General features: G+C 38.5%; 1 protein-coding gene across 2 annotated transcripts in view; it reads right to left on the reverse strand.

Moving 5' to 3' along the window:
* Nucleotides 1–18,504, reverse strand: part of IGF2R (insulin like growth factor 2 receptor) — a 58,192-nt gene that overhangs the window by 19,607 nt on the left and 20,081 nt on the right. The window contains exons 11-31 of one of the 2 annotated variants that reach the window (XM_062572321.1): nt 18,034–18,198; nt 17,575–17,715; nt 17,087–17,233; nt 16,083–16,214; nt 15,271–15,418; nt 13,924–14,101; nt 13,265–13,380; nt 12,678–12,840; nt 10,952–11,131; nt 9,814–9,915; nt 9,004–9,105; nt 8,207–8,381; nt 6,871–7,038; nt 6,151–6,294; nt 5,275–5,453; nt 4,839–4,926; nt 3,472–3,678; nt 2,956–3,086; nt 2,138–2,235; nt 1,193–1,329; nt 463–653 (exon numbers count right to left, since the gene is read on the reverse strand). In XM_062572321.1, coding sequence (XP_062428305.1) covers nt 463–653; nt 1,193–1,329; nt 2,138–2,235; nt 2,956–3,086; nt 3,472–3,678; nt 4,839–4,926; nt 5,275–5,453; nt 6,151–6,294; nt 6,871–7,038; nt 8,207–8,381; nt 9,004–9,105; nt 9,814–9,915; nt 10,952–11,131; nt 12,678–12,840; nt 13,265–13,380; nt 13,924–14,101; nt 15,271–15,418; nt 16,083–16,214; nt 17,087–17,233; nt 17,575–17,715; nt 18,034–18,198 — 3,092 coding nt within the window. The remainder of the gene's footprint in view (nt 1–462; nt 654–1,192; nt 1,330–2,137; nt 2,236–2,955; nt 3,087–3,471; nt 3,679–4,838; nt 4,927–5,274; nt 5,454–6,150; nt 6,295–6,870; nt 7,039–8,206; nt 8,382–9,003; nt 9,106–9,813; nt 9,916–10,951; nt 11,132–12,677; nt 12,841–13,264; nt 13,381–13,923; nt 14,102–15,270; nt 15,419–16,082; nt 16,215–17,086; nt 17,234–17,574; nt 17,716–18,033; nt 18,199–18,504) is intronic. The other variant, XM_062572322.1, reaches the window with a different exon arrangement.

Consider the following 18,504-nt stretch of genomic DNA (forward strand, 5'->3'; position numbering starts at 1 on the left):
CTACTTCGTACAAGACAGCACAGAATCATTGTCAAGAACAATAAAACTGTTAGGACAGTCTACTCGGGCAACAAAAGGCCCAAAAGGTGAAGGGAAGACATCTTATCAAACAGATTTAATGTCAAGGCACACAGACGTGTAACCGAGAGTAAAAAAACTACACGGTCAGTAGCATTATTTATTGCTCTAAATTCCTCTTAAGGTATTCATTTTTTAAATAGACAAGTTGAAGCTATTACAAATGCACAGTCCGCTACCACAGATTTTATTCAAGCAATTTCTTACAAACTGCTCAACTAAAGTTCAGGTCCTCTACCCCACACTCTGCTCATAAGCTCCCTCCCATCCACTGACAGACAACTAGGTTGGAAATGCGTATGAACTGTTCTTCATTCTCCCCGAAACACACTAATGCATACAACTCATAAAAAGGCAAAAATCTGCCAGCAGGACCACACTTACAATTCTGTTTTCATCACATTTAAGGCGCAATATTGTTGTTTTCTTGCGAATTTTATCGGGGCACAGCTCTCCATTAACATATTTCAGAATAGAAATGCCATTTTCCCAGCGGGGACCATCAGCTACTTCTCCAAGACTTGTACATTTTGCACCATCCACAACAGAGACAGCAGCATCAGAAGGACAGGATCCTATGCAGACGAACAAACAAATCTTAACTCCATGTGTTAAGACTTTCCTGCCTGGAATAAAATTCTATTACTACACTTTTGGGTATGTCATGACTGATCTGTCTTCAAGCAACCCTCTAAACCACACCCACAGTGCTTTTTTCAAAAAACACAAGTGTCAGCAGCCACCTCACTTCACTCAAGGCCATGCCCAAAGTGGTGGCAGCTACTACTAGGGTACTCAGGCATCCACTGCACAAAAGTAGGGTCAGTCTCAGAAGATGCCATAGACAAAAATTCAAGGTATCTTGCTTCAAAAATGATTTTAGATCTAGGAGTTACAACTGACTTGGAATCAGGAGAGAAGAGCTAGAGTGCTGAAGCTGTCATAGGAGACATTCTAGCCTTTCCTTGCTACTCAGATGACAACTCCTTCCACATGACAACTCCTTCCACATACTTTGCCTCATAGTCTTTTACTCAGAACAATAAGTAGCACCACTGTTCTATCATTCAGCTCCTCTAGCCACAGCTAGAATATATTTTTATTTTGTTCTTACGTGCAGCACCATATGGCACTAAGGATGTGCAGACATTAATGTAGTATTTTTGTGTAGAAGCAGATAGAGCAATAGCCTCCCAATTCTCTCTATGCCTTGTCAGAGACGAAAGATCATAGAAGTTTCCTTCATTGTCCCTGTAAGAAGGGCAGTAAAAAATTTAAATGAAAAGGCATTAAAAAGTCTCTTAAATCTAGTAGCTTAAACACTGTAACTTACAATAAAGTTAAATATAAGTAACTCTACAAAGTACCACACTGGATAAGAAGTCTACACCAGTCTCATCACTTCCCCAAAACTTCAAATTCAGTACAGAGAGAAATCACTGCTTCAGCCAACTCACAGTAACTGTCAATGTGCACACAGCCTACAGCCAATGCAAGGGAAAATTCAACTTGTCACTGAAGCATGCAGTCTTTCAGTGCATGCCAAGCGCAATGCACAGTTATAGTAGACTGTTTTACCTTAGGGTAGAAACTTATCACCATGCCACAGTCAGTTATTAGCTGCATTTGACCTTGTCTATTTAAACCTTAATGAGCTAATACTTAGTCTTGACAATAGTAGATAACCTTTTCCCCAGCATAACCTTGTTTGATGAAAGTTCCAGGCAGACAGCAATAGTATTCTTGTTTGAATTAGTTAAATAGTAACTAAACACTTGTAACAAATATATTCAAAGTTCAACCACCAATAACTCCCCCCATGCAGTTCACTTTCATACTGTCTTTGAGTATTTTCTAAGAATTAGTGTTTTTCTTTGGTCAAATATTACATTTGCATTATAAAAATATGCTTAAAATTATTAGCACTGAATACTAGGTTAGCTGGTAATTGGCTATGTCAAAACAATAGCCAAAGTGGCAGCTTTGCACTGAATTGCAATAAGACTGTTTCTTTTGGTCACCACACAGTCCCAATTTAAATTATAGAAACTAGACTTACTTGTAGGAACATTCAGTAGATTTAACAGGTGGGCAGGCATATTGCGTGTGCCATTCAAACATGTATGTGCAGTCTGGAGTTTCTTTCAAAAACATTGGCTGAAAGAAAAAATATTAAGAAATTTACTTCTCACTTAAACATATGAGAACTACCAAGAAGTCTCAGTCTTCCCACTAAAAAGATTCAGGAACTTGTATTTACATATTCTTAGAGAGGTACCATGTCTCTGATCAACTGAAAGTATGACTTCTTCCAAACCTAGGTTTAGTCACATGCACACTTCAAGTAACAGAGCAACATTAGGAGCCACTGCTGCCTCCATGAAGTCACGAGGGGGAAGAGTAGAAGTAACCCTACACATCACTAAGAACAGGAAGGAAAGCTCAAGAACAGAGAGAAATACTAAAAATGAAGAGTAACTACCTTATTTTGTTCTGACCATGTAGTACCTGTTCTCCTGCAGATTCATCCTCTTAGCTTGTACATTTTACAAAAGGACTGCTCTTACTTCTGAGAGACTATCTCTTCTCAACATCTGAAAGAGCTTTGCTAACTATAGTTATCCCTTAAAAGAATAGCATACTACAGCTTTCCCAAGGCATGGGGAAGGTACTTTCCATAAACAGGAAATTCAAACTACCATTTGGTGATGATTCTATTATCTCACAGGAACTTCCTATCTACAGCCTATATCTGCAAATGATTAGGCAGTCCTCAGAGAAAGCTAGTTTGTGTTCTTCACCTCACCCTCCTATACATTAAAGGAAGGGCAACCCTGAAGGACGGTATGTACACGAAGTGTGTGTTCTGAAACTAACCTCTGATGTAGTCTTGTCACAGTAGAATAATATAGCTGTTGAACGTTTGTATATTTTGTGACATTTTTCTCCACTGGTATAATTTATCATTATTAAACCATTTTTGAAAGTCAGTTTCTCTGTAGCCAAGCCTAAAAGAAAAAAACTGAAAAGATTAAACAGCTAATCCAATATATGCACAAGTTCATATAAAGCATCTGGCAGCAGAGTTACAAGGATTTCTTTAACGCATACAATAAAGTGGATGCGCAAGTGCTGATAGAAAGACAGACTTTAAAGTTGAGATGTAGTTATTTAGTGAGAACTATTCCAGTACAGTACGGTTTGAGTGAAGTTTTAAAGTGCGCAACTAACAATACCCATAAAGCTCTACTTGTATGTGAAGCAAAAGTGCTGAGGTGCTTCATCTCATGAGATAAGAAGGAACAAGGGTGTAACTGAAGCTACTGCATGATATAAGGAGTTCCTGCCCATCCTCCCACTCTTCAAGTTCCTTCCCAAATTCAAGTGCTGTACCTGCTACTTTCCTGAAAGTACTGTCCATCTTCTTTACTTGGCATGATGACACAGCTCGAAAATCTGGTTTGCAAAACTCTGTTATCTCTCCACAGACTCTGAAGTAGTAGTCATACTCATCTGTACTCACTTTTATGTCCTTATCGGAAAGCGGCTTCAGATTATAAACATGACCGTATCTTGGATCTTTTACCTGGCAATTATCTCCTTTAAAGAAAAGTTAAAGATTTGAAACAAAATGTGGTATCTACAAACTATGCTGTGTATGCTTAGAAAATTAAATCTTCTTGGCATGACAAAGATCACAAAAAAGATTAGTCAACACTTTAGGGGCATGACACTAGAACTTTTAGGCCAGCTAAGCAGCTTGTTTGAGGAAGTCCTAAGATCTCAAACAGTGAGACTAAGCTATAAACAGAGCATTTCTTTCATAATTGCCACTAAAGCAAGAGGCAAAAAATTACACTGGAGTTCAAAAATAATCTCAAACTAACCTCACAGGCTCTTCCCTCACCATGGCTGAAGCTTAAGGATAGACCCAGAGATACTAAGTCCAGCACTTGCTTAATCATCTGGAAAGAACAGTGAGGTCACAAGACAATAAAGATTTGTGCTAGGTAGGAAAGGAGGATACCGCCTTTAACTGTTATAAAGTCTGCTAAGTTAACAAATAATTGATCAAGTGAATTGTCAACTACAGCTTAAGGTAGTTTTAAGGGTCTAGTTGACTGATGCACAGCAGTAACTTGCTACTAATCTAACCTTCAGTTTTAAAGTGACCCTTGGTTCAGTATTTTGAAGCTCTTATAAAACCACCAGGCTGTATCGCATGCTTTGCTCAACTACCTGTTGAGTTCATCTCAATTAAGAGTCAGAATTTCAGTTTCGTTCCAATCTAAGAGTCAACTGATTCCCTCTTGCATATCCTAGAGTCAACTATAAACTCTGATACTCTCCTCTCTGATCTCTCCTCTATCATCTAATAAGGGTCAAGTTCACACTATACCTTCCTGTCTTCAGCAGAGAACATGGAATGACCAACAGGCAAAGGATCAATCTTGTTTTCATAAAACCCAGCGCTTGTTGAGATTTACAAGCCACTAGTAAAGTCTGTCTGCAATTTCCCAAAAGTAGCACTGTGATTTGATTACTGCTTTCATCTTTCCACAGATAGGATAATAGGCAAAGGGACTTCCCTAAGTGCATTTTTAAGGTTAGATGTGCAGCTTCACTTGACTATGATTCAGAAAAGCCTCTTCTTCATAAGTCAGCAATTTTTCAAAAAGATTTGCAGCGTAGGAAAGTCTAATTTCAGTAAGTATTTCTTGTGCAGATTTGCTTGATACTTTAAAGCAAAATATGTTTACCTTCTGCTTTGTGAACAGGACAGGCTGCCAAGGTTCTCCAAATAAATACAAACTCACAGTCATCCTCTTGCTCAAACACTGGGGATCCCTACAGAAAAGCCACATAAAGCTTACTAGTAATTACATTGCAAATTTCAAAAGAGACAAGTCTTTTTAAACATACATGCAATTTAAAAACTTTATCAACAAATTTCAGTACTCATTTTGAGCAGAGTGTCACTTTTGGTGGATAACAGAATTCTACACTATAAAGTCAGTGTTGTGTTCGAAGCATCAAGAAAGTGGTTGTACGGAAAGACAAGCGAAAAGCCTACACATAAGATATTGCTTTCTAGAAAAATCTTCTTAATTCCAAGGGAAAAATAAAACTATGTCTGCTTTAATATATTAAGTCCATGCTCTTAGATCCTTAATAGCTATAGGCACCAAAAGTTACCATTGTTTGATCACACTGGAAGATTATACGTGTAGAATAACGTTGATTATCTTTGCATGTGTCTCCATTCAAGTAAATAATGCTTAATGACCCATCAGTAGCAGCTTGAGGATTTATCTGAATGACACCAAGGTTCTTGCTTTTATTAGCATATTTCACACAAGATCCTATGGCACCACCTACAGGAATTAAAAAAAAAAAAAAAAAAAAAAAAAAAAAAAAAAACTTTAGTTCAAAGTTTTGACAGCTTAAGAGTTAACTTTATCATAAGGTAGTATAATGGAGTTGTTTCAGGAGAGCTTTGAACATTAAAATAGGCTGGCTCAAACACTTGAAGCAGAACACAGTTTTCAAAGTGTAGCTAGAGTCATTGCAGGCCTAAAGCCCTTGAGAAGAATAAGTCACTGCCCTGTATTCACTGGACTCGTTAGAAATGCACTTTAACTTACCTGCTCCCATAGACTGATCAAATGCTAGAACAGCAGGTTAAGTAAACTAAACAAGCTAGAGCCACAATAAGATGTTGCAAGTTTTTCAATTCAGGTTCCATTACAAGCTAGGAAGTTCAACAACATTTAACTTTCTCCCATTTCCTGAAGAGTTAGGATACTAGCAAATACTGCCTTCGTATTTTCCCGCAAATGCCTTCCTACATTCTCAATATGCAAGAGTCATGATATTGGGACTGCTTTTCATATGAGTTTGTGGTGCCTTATTTTAGCCTTGTACAGACCTTGCATAGAATACAAGGTATGTCAAGCTCAGCAACTTAGCAGGCAAGATGCAAGAAATTTCATTAAAATAACCTGAGTTTTGCCATTCTGCCTAGAAGGTATTGCACCAGAAGCTCTAAGACGTGCCTCCCACTCGGCTTACCAGGGCATCCAGGCACATAGGGTAAAGGTTTGCAAACATTCAAGAAGAACGTTTGCTTCCTTGCATCCTTTGAAGTGTCTATAGCAATCCACGGCTCACTCTCTTTGCTCAAGTCACTTAAGTCATACTCATTGCCAGCAGCATCTGAAAGATATGTGGTGCATACAGTAAGTTGCAACACCACTGTTAGATAATTGCAGCAGTATTGGGTTTGAAATGGTACAAGTTTGAATGAATGTGTATCCATCAATGAAAGTCTGTTTTTCAGAACAGCATTATACATCCATAGAAGGTACTGTTTCTACAGAAAGTGTCAAAAACAAGAGAACAGATTTCCCTTCACAATTAGGGATTTACGTTGCTACCACAAGTACTACTCCACAGTTCACAGGTACATTTTTGCACAGGCCAAATACCAGTTTAACACATCTTGTTCAGGGTTGGACTGAAGCAGCACCTGGTCATAGTTAAGCATTAGGATTTTTCAAAGTAGGTATGGATGTGCACAAGAAGCCTAATATGTCGAATATTAGCTTTTTACCTATTTTCTAAGCTTAAATTTTGCTCCAAAACAACTACTACCTCATCTCCTTCTCCAAGCATTTTCAGGAAAGACATTCTAAATCTCCATCTGAAACTCCTCCATTCATAAGAGCTCATACTCTTCTGCTATTCCCTTCACAATCTTACTTGGGACCCACCCAAATTCTATGTACTTACCTGTAACTTGGCAATCTACAGGAGCAGGAGCACAGGCCAGAGCTGTGTGAAACTCAAAGAAAGTATCATGGATGTTCAGTGCACTGTTTATCTCTTCACGCACAAATTTAAGCTCTCCAGGATATGAATCATTACAAATGAAAGTCACTGTGAATGTGTCAGATGTCCCTGTAAAACAAACACTCAGCTAGCGCTGGCTCATTCAGGGATATTTGAACTGAAGCTTAAGTTTTAGCTTTAAAGTTTTGTAACAGCTTTTATGACAAACTGCTTGAAGGAAAACTCTACCTTATGATTTAAGTATCTTTTTTTGACCTGTAAGAACTTAAGCCTTCTTTAGAGACCTGGGCTAAAATGGCTAGCTACTACAACTGACTCTTCTACAGGAGACTAGAATGCCTTGATAAATTTCAAGACCATAATTACATCCACTGAAATGCCTTTGGTCCAATGTACATGAAGATCCAGAACACCTGTAAAAAAGACACTATCCGAGGAGCATATGGAAGTTTATATTTGTCACTGACATATCCTAGAGTACTTAAAAGTATAGAAACTCTCAAAGATACATGACAGCTCAATCACCCGTTCTATGCTGTACACTTGGTGCTAAAACATCACAGCTGGGCAAAGGGCATTAAATACCAAAACAAGCTGTACAGAAGAACATCCAGCAACATCTAAGGTTCCTGGATCTGAAACCCACTTTTCCTAAAACTTTTCTTTGTTAAGTAGCCATATGCCTTTATGTAAAAGCTCAGTTTCATTCCAATTGGACAGCATAAATTGTTCTAATTGTTCAGCAAAAGCTGAACATCATGTTTTTCAAACTTTTTGCAAAAAAAGATTTAAATTCAAAGTATATATGAGATACTACAACATCTACTCAAGAAATTCAAGCTAACAGTATATGCTGTTCCATATTTGAGAGATCATTTTTCAATGAGACAAGTTTAGAGAGTTATTCATGAAAATCTCAAAACAATGAGACTTCATTTGGAAAAAAGAGTTCATTTTGCTTGTTTTCCCAAACCAATTAACCTTTTCTCCACACAGAGAGGACCTTTTCTTGCTAAGTAAATTAAAAGTATCTTGTGTTGTACTTGGTCCATTTCCGAAAGTTTTGAAATACACATGTATTAGCGAAATTTAAACAGTTTCCATTCCACATGAAGATTTAGTTCATTCCTAAAGTTTTTACACAAGCTAGCTTAAGTGACTAATGTCAAACCCAGTCAGTTTTATTGCATGAATTGCAATAGGAGGAATGAAGACAGTTTACAGAAAGCTAGTACACTGTCATTGTGAAACTCCAGTGCATGCTTCCTGAGCTCACCTGATTGCACATTAAGAGGACCTCTATAGGTAAGAGTTAGAAACCCTTCAGCAGATAGGTACAGGGTTTTGTCCAATTCCACAATCCTCACTGATGTCAGGTTTTCTGCTTCACATCCAGCAGCTGGTTTTTCATTGATTTTACCACAGTCTGGCATGGGTCCACAAATGTTTAGCTAAAAGTTTTGGAAAAAAAAATGGGCACGAACAGTAATAATTGTGTTAAAAAGACTAGGCTTGCATAGCCGTTTCTACAGCAACAACTCATTCATCAAGAAAACTTCAAACATGAAACACCTCTCACTTCTAGACTGCAAGACAGCCAGCTATACAAGAACAATATTCTTAGCTTTCAATTTACGGTGCCTACACATTCTCCCCACTAAGTTCAGGATGTAGTTTAGCAAGTTCATTTTTAGACTAAAACCTCTATGGCAGTACCTGTGGACAGCCCAGGAGTAATCAGACATGTAGGTCAGATTAAGACGACTGATAAGGACAGATTATTTCCCTTTCTAGGCTTACACCATCTCATGTAGCATCAGCAGATAAACTAGTATGATGCAGAGTCCATAATTGGAAAACCATTCACAGTCTTACCTTTCCCAAAAACCAGAAGGTAGAGATTTAAGACCATTGGGCATGGGGAAGCACACACACACACACCTCAATTCTTCCTCCTAGTACAGAGCTTTCTACCTACTTAAATTTCCTAAGAGGATTTAATCAAAGCTCTGTTTCATCAGCTAAGACTGGAAAAAATGCAACAGCATCACTCTGTACAACTAGAATCCTTACCATGAATTTCTTGCCGATGCCACTAGCCATGTAGCCTTTTTTATTAGCTAATGGCTGCAGATTGAACAAAAAGCCACTGTTTGGATCTCGCACAGAACAGGACTGCAAAGAAAAGCAAGAAAAAAAGAGATTATTTTTCTCCATCCCCATTTCTTCTTGTTTAAGTTCTACTACCTCTAACTTGTTCAAAGTGCCAAGGTAGTGATTAATACATATAGCTATCCTATGTGCCAAGCAACAACTTGATTAGGGCAACCAGAACATAGCTCCAGTAGTAGCAACACCTTATTCAATTCTTTTGCATTGTTGTTCATCAGCATCAGCAACGTGCCAATACGCCAAAGTGCAATTTAGCTGGCTTCATTTACCAGGTTAAGCAAAGAGCAAGAGAGTTTCAAATGAGGACTGTTTTCAAACTAATGTGACTGAGATCTATAAAGTAGAAGGAAGTGAGTAGCTCTATGTAAAAATAAGTAAGTCTCATTCAATGGACCTATATATGAACAAGGACAATGCAAATCCTTACATACACACTCAATTCTATTAGTAGCCTTCTAACGAAGGCTACTAATGCCATAGCAAGTTGTTTGCTCTTGAGAGAACAGCTGAGAAAGACCTTGGTCAGAGGTTATGTATTTCATGAACACTTTATGAAGAAAGCATGAAGGCATCATAAAACTGATTATCACAATCAACTTCAGATTTTGCTGTAGTCTATTCTCCCCAAGAGTCATTTAAATGCTGCAAGCAGGAGTGCTACAGAAAACAGCACGTAGAGACTATGAATACAATTGTCTCCCCTCTTCTCACCTGAGAATCATCTTTTGTTTTCTTGATTGGACAAGCAGCTTCAGTTTCCCATAAGAAGGTTGCCACACATTCCTGAATAGCTATAAAGCGTGGGCTGCTACTCTGGAAACAGAATAAACCAGAATCAAGACAAATAAGAACCAACATGTTCTCACCTTTGAGATTCTCCTTTATAAGCAGTTGTCACTATTTTTCTAAAAGACTTCACTACCAGCATGTATTTGATTTAGATGTACAATTTCCATCTCACTTCCCCTCCTCCCTCTTCTGCAAGACAGAACTGAACACTTCGTCTAGCTAAATACTTAGCATGTCAATAAATTCTAAGAAATAACATACTGAGTTTAGACGTGCATAACCAGACCCTGATTCAGTCTAAGCTTTGGAGAGTTTCAGGGCTTAATATATAGCCCACTGAAGGAAGAGAAGCAGAGTGGAGAAAAAAAGAAAAAAGTCAAACAAGTGACAACAGCATGTTAGCCAATTTTCACAGTAGTGTTAAGTTATATACAACTTCCAGTGTTTTCAGGCAAAAGCAATGCTGCAGTTTAACTGCTGCGAGTCACAGATCTTTACCATACCTCTCAGGATGAAGATCAAGTGACTGAGAGGAATACCTGCAACTCTACATATCAGCAAAAAAGTAGTCTAGGTATGTTTGTCCAAAAGTCCCCTCAATCTGAACTTCAGTATACGAAGCTGAATCAGCTAAAGCTTTAAACATATAACAACTCACTCAAAAATCAACAAGCCGCAGAGATACAGAATCTAAGCCTGCAGATTCACTTTACAATGTTCTTTCTCCTGAGGGGGTCTGCAATGGATGCATGTATAATTCCGCAGCTAAGTTCAAGTCCCCATGCATTTCTCATGCTAATTAGACCAGTCTGAAAATATCACTGTCATCTAGTTTAAAAACTAACAGTTTTAGTGATTGTAGCCGTTGTGCTAAATTTATGATGAAAGAGTCGGACACCTCTCTGGCATCTAAGTCAGCTTTGTTTTTCATCTCCATTTTAAGTGTTCAGGAAGTCTCCCCTGTGAAAAACAACCTACTCAAATACCTTCATGTAACTTCATGTTATATGACAAAGCCTGCTACAATAAAGTAAAAACTGGAAAAAAAAATTGTCCTTACAAGAGTGCCTCTGGAACAGGTGAAGTGGATGGTGGTGGTGTAAGCAGCTTTCTGTCCTTCAGCATTGATGCATACAGAGCCATTTGTGTAACTTAGGGAAATGTGACCACGTCTTTCAACTACCAGTTCTTTGCTGGCAACACCAAGATTACTAATAGAGGTGACTTCAAAGAAAGAATCCTAGAAAAAGAAAAGTATGTCGGAGATTCTTAAATTCACATGCAAATACAGTTACAGATATAGCCCAAATAGAAAAAGCTACTTACCACAATAACATTGCTTACAGAACTTTAAGAGTTGTGAAAGCAAGTGAGAGCTCAAGAGATCTCCTTGCATTTCTCACCCAGTCTATACTTTTCAGTTTAAAAGACAAGCTCCATAGATAATTTTGTTCTACAACAAGGTGCCTGTAGTGTCTCAGAACAGCCTCATCTTGCACCTATGAAGTAGCTGTAAGTAGGTATTTTCCTATTTTTAAGAAACTACTTTAATCATTTTAGCAATGAAGTAGTGAAATTCTACCAGTGTTGCTCTATGCGTAAAACAAGTAGCTTTGCAGAATGAGGACTAATGCAAGCCCAAACAAGGAACTACAAAAACTAATATTGAGGTCAAGTATCATGACGGTGATGTACACATTCAGTCACTCTGATGTTCTTTTCAAGATCATGGAAGAAAGGTATTCTCCCCATTTTACAAAAGGGATTAAGACATAGGTTGGTGATTTCTTTAGTAAAACTTGCCCAGTAGTCTTGAATAGGGTTGAACCCTCACCTTGAGCAAAGCATTAAGCCTGTCAGCACACAGCTGCATAACAACTTGTTACACTGCAGAGAAATACGAAAGCAGAAGCCCAAGGCCACCCCCTATACCCCCAAACACACACATCTGCTTAATCTACTCCTCAAAGCAGAGGAAAGCTCAAAATCAGGTAGCAAGTTTTTAAACACTCTTATTCAGTTCAGTCTAATCCAGGCCTGAAGAATGAACATCGAAAAGCAGCATGTTCCAAAAGTAATGGTAGCAGTCTTGGAGACTGAAGGCTTCTCAGCTTACACAAATGTGAGCAGAGCGCTGAAGCAGGTGTCTGCAGTACTGCTTTTCATGATTAATAACTGATTTGTTAAGTGTTGCTGCAGTTGTTAGATATGACAGTTTAATAGGAAACAGGACTAAACATTTGGTTGAAACTCTCCTAAAGTTTTGTGAAATGTTCCAGATATTGCAAGTGATTACAGGTAGTATTCAAGACACTAAAAGTGTCTTCTCTATAGTAACAGGAGGCAAATGACTCAAATCCTACTTGAATTTCATCTTGTGGTTTTATGGCTCTTATTTTTAGATAATTGTGAGAAATAGTTTAACTATACATCCTTTACCAATGCGATTCAGTTCCAAAAATCGAGCAGAATACAAGAGGAAAAAGCTCAGATGCAAAACAGAGGGTGGAAGAGGCTAAAAAGACACAGCTTGTCTGCCTCACAACATAAGACAAAAGAAGCATGTTTGTAAGACACCACAGTCATGTACTCGTAAAAAAAATTGAAGTTTTGTTTAAGAGGACAACAGCTACTAGAAGATCTATCATTCTGCATTGATTATGCCAACAGTAAGAATACCACTGTATCTTCCACCAAGGAAACTGAATTCACATAGCTATCTTGCATATCCTTAATCTCATCCAGTCAGCTAACCAAATCTGAGCTGGGATGCAAAGGCTACTCACATGATCAAGCTGATATTCCATCTGACAGACTGATGCTCGTCGATCACACCCTGGCACAGCAATCAGTGGTCGACAGACATTTATGTAGTACTTCTTGCGTTCACTTGGTCTTGAGTTATCCATGGCATACCAGTTTTCACCTCTTTTTTCAGATTTCGCTAAGCTGAGTGAGAGAAAGTCCTATACTAAGATATACATACTTCATATGTTCTCTCTAGCTTTCTTAAGTCTCAAAAGAGAGCAACTACAAGCCATTACAGAAAGATAACTTTTCCCCTCATTTTTAAATGTTGCAAATAACCTCTTATTTGCTCCTAGGAAGTAAAGGAGGAGTGCAGTTAAAGTAATGAGCTTTATTAAGAAAATCAACCCAAAAATGTCAGCATGCGTCTCACAAGTCAGAGAAATATTCTTTTAATTTCAAGATACTTCAGTTAAGATGGTTAAAACAGATGAAGTTTCTAGTGTTGTCTCTGCAGGAGATCAACTTCACCTAGTGTTAACCAGCTAGCCACCCCACAGCCATCAGTCAGAATATGGCTAGAAAAGCCAGACCCACAGAAATAAACTCTATGGTGCTTTCATACCTTGACAAATCATATTGGTCCATGGTGTTGGGATCAGTCACAATACATTCCAGTGGTATTTCAGGACAAGCATATTCCGTGTACCATCTAAAGTTGTAGGTATACTGATCTTCTATCTAAAAACAGCACAATAGATCAGTGTGGCTTATAAAGACTACTTTGTGAACCAGTGAAGACTACTCTTTATGTTAAGCTTACTGTTTTCCCTTTGTTTTGGGATACACTTTCTCAGATTGATTTGCGTAGCTCTTTACCATTAACAGCTATTTCCCAGCTGCGTGACCAAAAGGTTTTCTAAAAGCAGGACCAAAACAGCATAAGTGCTGCATGCCATGTTACTGCTTGTACCTTCTCAGAGAACATTGTTTTTTTTCCAGCCAGAATTACAGAGGATCAAAAGTAATGGTAGTTTTTTGACCCAGAGGCTAAACAATAGTGAAGTGGGAACCTGGATCCAGGTCAACAGCTTGCTGCCCAGTGAGCAAGACAAGCTTTATGGCCGCAAGAAGCAATTACACAATGACAAGAATAAGTGTTTCTCCTCACAGTCTGCACTACAGATACTGGATATCTCTATCCATGAATCTCTGCTGCACTGACTAACATTAATCATCAGGAATTAAGGATGGAGAGCCTCTTCTTCATTTGGAACTACTTACCTGATATTCAGGTTGACCTATTCCAGCCTCACGGTCACACAGGAAAGTTATAAGGGTAGCTCGCTGTGTTTTCTTCTCATCATTGTATGCTGTACCATTTTTGTAGGTCAATTGAATCAGTCCATCATAATATGACAGTTTGGAACTAGGTAGTCCCAGACTCCAGGACTGATTCTTACTAGAAAAGAAGGAGTAGATTTGAGACTGAACAGAATTCAAATTAAATTCTCTTCAGAAGTCTTTTAAGATAGTAGACACAAATATAGTTACACAGAAAACACTAATTAGAGAAAAGAATTAAATACCATTAAACATAAGTGACTACAGGACAGAATACTACCACAAGACTAAGACATTAACAAGTGTCCTTTGAAAAAAGGAAACAAAGTTGTCCTTTGCTTAGATATTCAGGACACTAACTCCCCATTCTCCAGAGCAGTGACAGAAATACCATGTTCCCACTCTCCAGAGCAGAATTCAAATGGCAGGCATCTCATTGCTGGGCTCAAACTAGTTTCATGCAAACATGGAGAACAGCAAAGCTCTAGGTAAGTCTTCTCACTTAAGAAATCTGTCTTCACAAGCTGTTAGCTCTACATGCATCCAGCTTCAGTCTAAGAGAGGTTCTTTACTCTGATTTAATGCTGGTTCTGTCATGCCTAGTTTAACTACCCTTTCCTCAGGAGGATTTAAGGTCTGCATTGAACTCTTCCTAGCTAGAGAAGTTAACTTCAAGTGAAGTAGCAACTGCACATGTTTGCATTGTGCCACACCTCTGGCAACAGGCTGACCTGAAAACTTGGTATGCTGTACAGATACCATCTCAAACAGAGCAGATTTGCTGGATCTCCTACAAACTAAAGAAAGTAGCACTACAGAGTGAGATTGTGCCTGCACAGCATTTCCAGTAACAGAAACATCGCTCGACACCCAAGCTCTAAGACCTTGGATTGCTTCCTCTACTGCTGCGCAAGGTAACTGCTCTTCCACAGAAGCAGGCTAGCCTGAGTAGCAGTGCTTCTCTAGGCCAATAAATTCTCCGGGAAATCCAGCTGACCTTGAATTTGAGCTGTGGGTTGATCTGATATAGCTGCAGAAGTTAATCCATAGCTTTAAGCACCTATGGCTAACAAAGGGTAGCAAATGTACACTCTCGTTAAACTCTAAGAGTTAGTTGTAAACTAAATCACATAAGTGTGCACTTTGCTTGAAACAGCTGACAGCATAATTACTATATCACCACATAATTATCTTGCACACAAATTGCCTGAATGTATTACAGGTGGTAAAGTATTTTATGCACAAATTTTATGTCTGTTATTACTGACAACAGAACTAGTTACTCACCTCTGCGTTACTTGGCATGCTGCTGATTTTGTGTGACACAACTCCTCTGGCACATGGTCGCAAACGTTTATATAGAACAAGTATTCAGTAGTATTAACCACATAGTGCCCATTTTTCTTGGAAAGCGGTGATAAGTCAAAAGAGAAACCTAATCAGGAAGACAACGTGTTATTCAGCACAAGTTCAGTAGTTCCACTTTTTCCTACCATCTCATAGATCTTGATTTACCAGTCATGCAGCTAGTTCACCTTCCCTCTGAGCAAGTCTCCCTTCATGCAATTATTTTTTTTCCAGAAATATATGCTCTCAATATGTCCAAGTTGCAGTATGTTCTTACATAAAGATTTACTACAGTCAGGAACGAGTTATGTGTATTTCCCCTACACATACACACAGTATATGAATATTAAGCTCATGCTATTCTGACCTTTCATATGCATGTGGATAAGCACCTACAACATTCGGACGCAGCAGTTTTAAAATCACACAGAATAGCTGAGGTTGGAAGGGACCTCTGGAGATCATCTAGTCTAATTCCCCTGCTCAAGCAGGGTCACCTAGAGCACATTGCACAGGATTGCATCCAGGCAGGCTTTGAATATCTCCAGAGAAGGAGAATCCACAACCTCTCTGGGCAACCTGTTCCAAGGCTGTCACTCACAGTAAAAAAGTTTTTCCATATATTCAGCTGGAACTTCCTGTGTTTGACTTATGCCAAACTTACTTCGTCCCTGCACAGCAAGATGGCTCAGTGCTATGGCAAAGGTTCTACCTCTCAAAAATCTTTCAACTTAACCAACATAAATACATACCCGCCTGAGAATCAGAGACTTGACAATTATCTCCTTCAGTTTTAGACAGGACACATGCAGCAGCAGTATACCAGTCAAAGGCATATGAACATACACCCTCAGACATTAAGATAGGAGCACTTTCTAGATCACCTGGTATAACAAGAGCAATGTGTTGCATCACAGACAGTATAGTTAGGCTACCAACAAGAACTACGAATTAAAAGCTTAGAACATTGACTCCCCTCCTACCTCCTCCCTTGCCCAGCACCAAGTGTCAAAATTAACTGTTAAACCACATCTTCACAATAGAGACTGAACAAAAAAAAAAAAAAAAAAAAATCTTCACGTGTGAAAAAACATCTCCTTCTCCCCAGGATAAGAAAAGTTTATACAGTCATGAAGAGACTCAGCTCAGCCCCTCCCCAACTGAGTACTATTAGTATCAAAGCTGAATTTTCTTTGAGTGCTCAAACTTGGCATTTTGCTACAAAGTAACAGCTTTATCAGAAAGTAGTGCATAACCTGATTCTGTTAGCTAGCACATTCAGAGCATTGTGCTCCCTCAGGCTGAGATAAAGAACTCAGGTTTTCAATTTCTCTGGTTAAACTTGTAGGCTATTATACACGAACAATTTCTATTTTTTTTCTTAATTAAACTGCAAGTGGTTTAGAGACAAAGCATACTAATTGGAAAAGAAGGTCCAAGTATCTGATCTCAGTTCAGAACCAGTCTGCTCTGTAAAAATAATTTAACTTTAAACAGTTTCCATGTATTTATGGAGCTCTAAGAACTTAAGACATACCTACACCTTGTTTGGAAAAATCTGAATTTGAGACACTCAATGATCTTTATTTAGATAAAAGGTGAACAGAGCTAAATAGCTGCAGTGACATTGCTATTACCCCAATAAGCAGTACAAAGAAATAAAAGATGAAGGTACATAATATTATTAGCACTTATGCCTGAGCATACTAAATCTACAGCTTTAATGACCCAGAGAACAAGATGTGGATATTCTCACCTGGTCTGCACACAAGAGTAATTACAGTTTTGATTCTTTTGTTATTGCCACAGCTGTCTCCATTTAAATAGGTAAGCTGAATATTTTCTCCAACTTTTTTAGGAGAAGAAACATATGTTCCAAGATTCTTGCTCTTGTTTTGTTTATCTGTAAAGAGATTAAATACATCACTTTTGTTTCACTGGAAAGAAGTGAAATTTACACTAAGATAATATGACCTAGCCAACTGAAAGTCAAAAGAAAGCATATTCTTCTAAGTTTGTTTTTAACCTCTCAAACTATGCAACAAAGCCAGGAGCAGAGTGTAATAACATTTTTTTAGTTTAGAAAAGGCTACTTACTTACATCATTTCTTCTGGGCTGTCTGTGAGCATAGGGGAAATATGCTCATAACTATTATTTCCTGAGTGCCTTCAGTTATTCAAGGGCAGCAGCATTCCATTTACAGAGGCAGCGCCAAGCTTTGAGAGAAAAAGTATGAGACTCACCCACAGCACAAACAGCAGTATCATTTGGGCAGCTGGAAGCTCTTCCTTTCTTCAGCACTTTATGGCAGACATTGATGTAATAATGCTTCCTTCCTATCTCTGAAAGGCTACTGTCCACTGCTTCCCAGTTCTGGGCTAACTCTGAAGTAGAGAAAGTCATTAAGAACAAGTCGTCTTGCTTAATCATTCCAGCCTTCCACTCCAAAACACCTTTTATCACATTAAAAAACCCCACACCCCCTCACACATTTAGAACAGCTAAAGATGACAACAGCTAACGTAGTCATGAACACCGCTGCTTTCAAAAGGCACTCACTTTTGGGGAAAAAGGAATTGAATGCCACACTTGGAACACCAAAGAAAAGCAAAAGCTGACTAGTGTTCAACTAAGGAGAATTGCACAACCATGGAGATGCACGCAAATTCAGGACAGAAGTAGCAAAGTTTATACTACCATACCTGAACTGCGTATCAGAGGTGATAAGTCATAATGTTTTCTCCCATCATCAACTCTGCAAAGGAGATCTTCTTTCTCTTTAACACACGCGTATTTTGTATCCCAAGTGAAAAAATAGGTGCAGTCCACCTCGCCAGTAAACACTGGAGACCCTTTACCATCATTACCTTAACAGTGAAGATAAACACAGATGTTAGGCTTCCAATACGGGAAGTGGGGGGAAGAGGAGGGAAAAGTGGTGTTGAGAACTGGCAATAAGCAAACAAGAAAGCAAACTAAGTCCCGAATCTTTACTGTAGACTAAGAAAACAGGTCCTTTCATGGTTCAGGATTAGTTTATAAATCAGCATATAGATTTAGAATAGGATTACTACACAACAGGTAGTACACAATCTTGCCAGCTATCAAAATTAGTGCTTACTCAAAAAAAGTTTGTGTTAACCATGGCTCAAAGCATGCATTCCTTTGAACAC

Source organism: Rhea pennata, chromosome 3 (assembly GCF_028389875.1).
Source record: "Rhea pennata isolate bPtePen1 chromosome 3, bPtePen1.pri, whole genome shotgun sequence".
Lineage (NCBI taxonomy): Eukaryota > Metazoa > Chordata > Aves > Rheiformes > Rheidae > Rhea > Rhea pennata.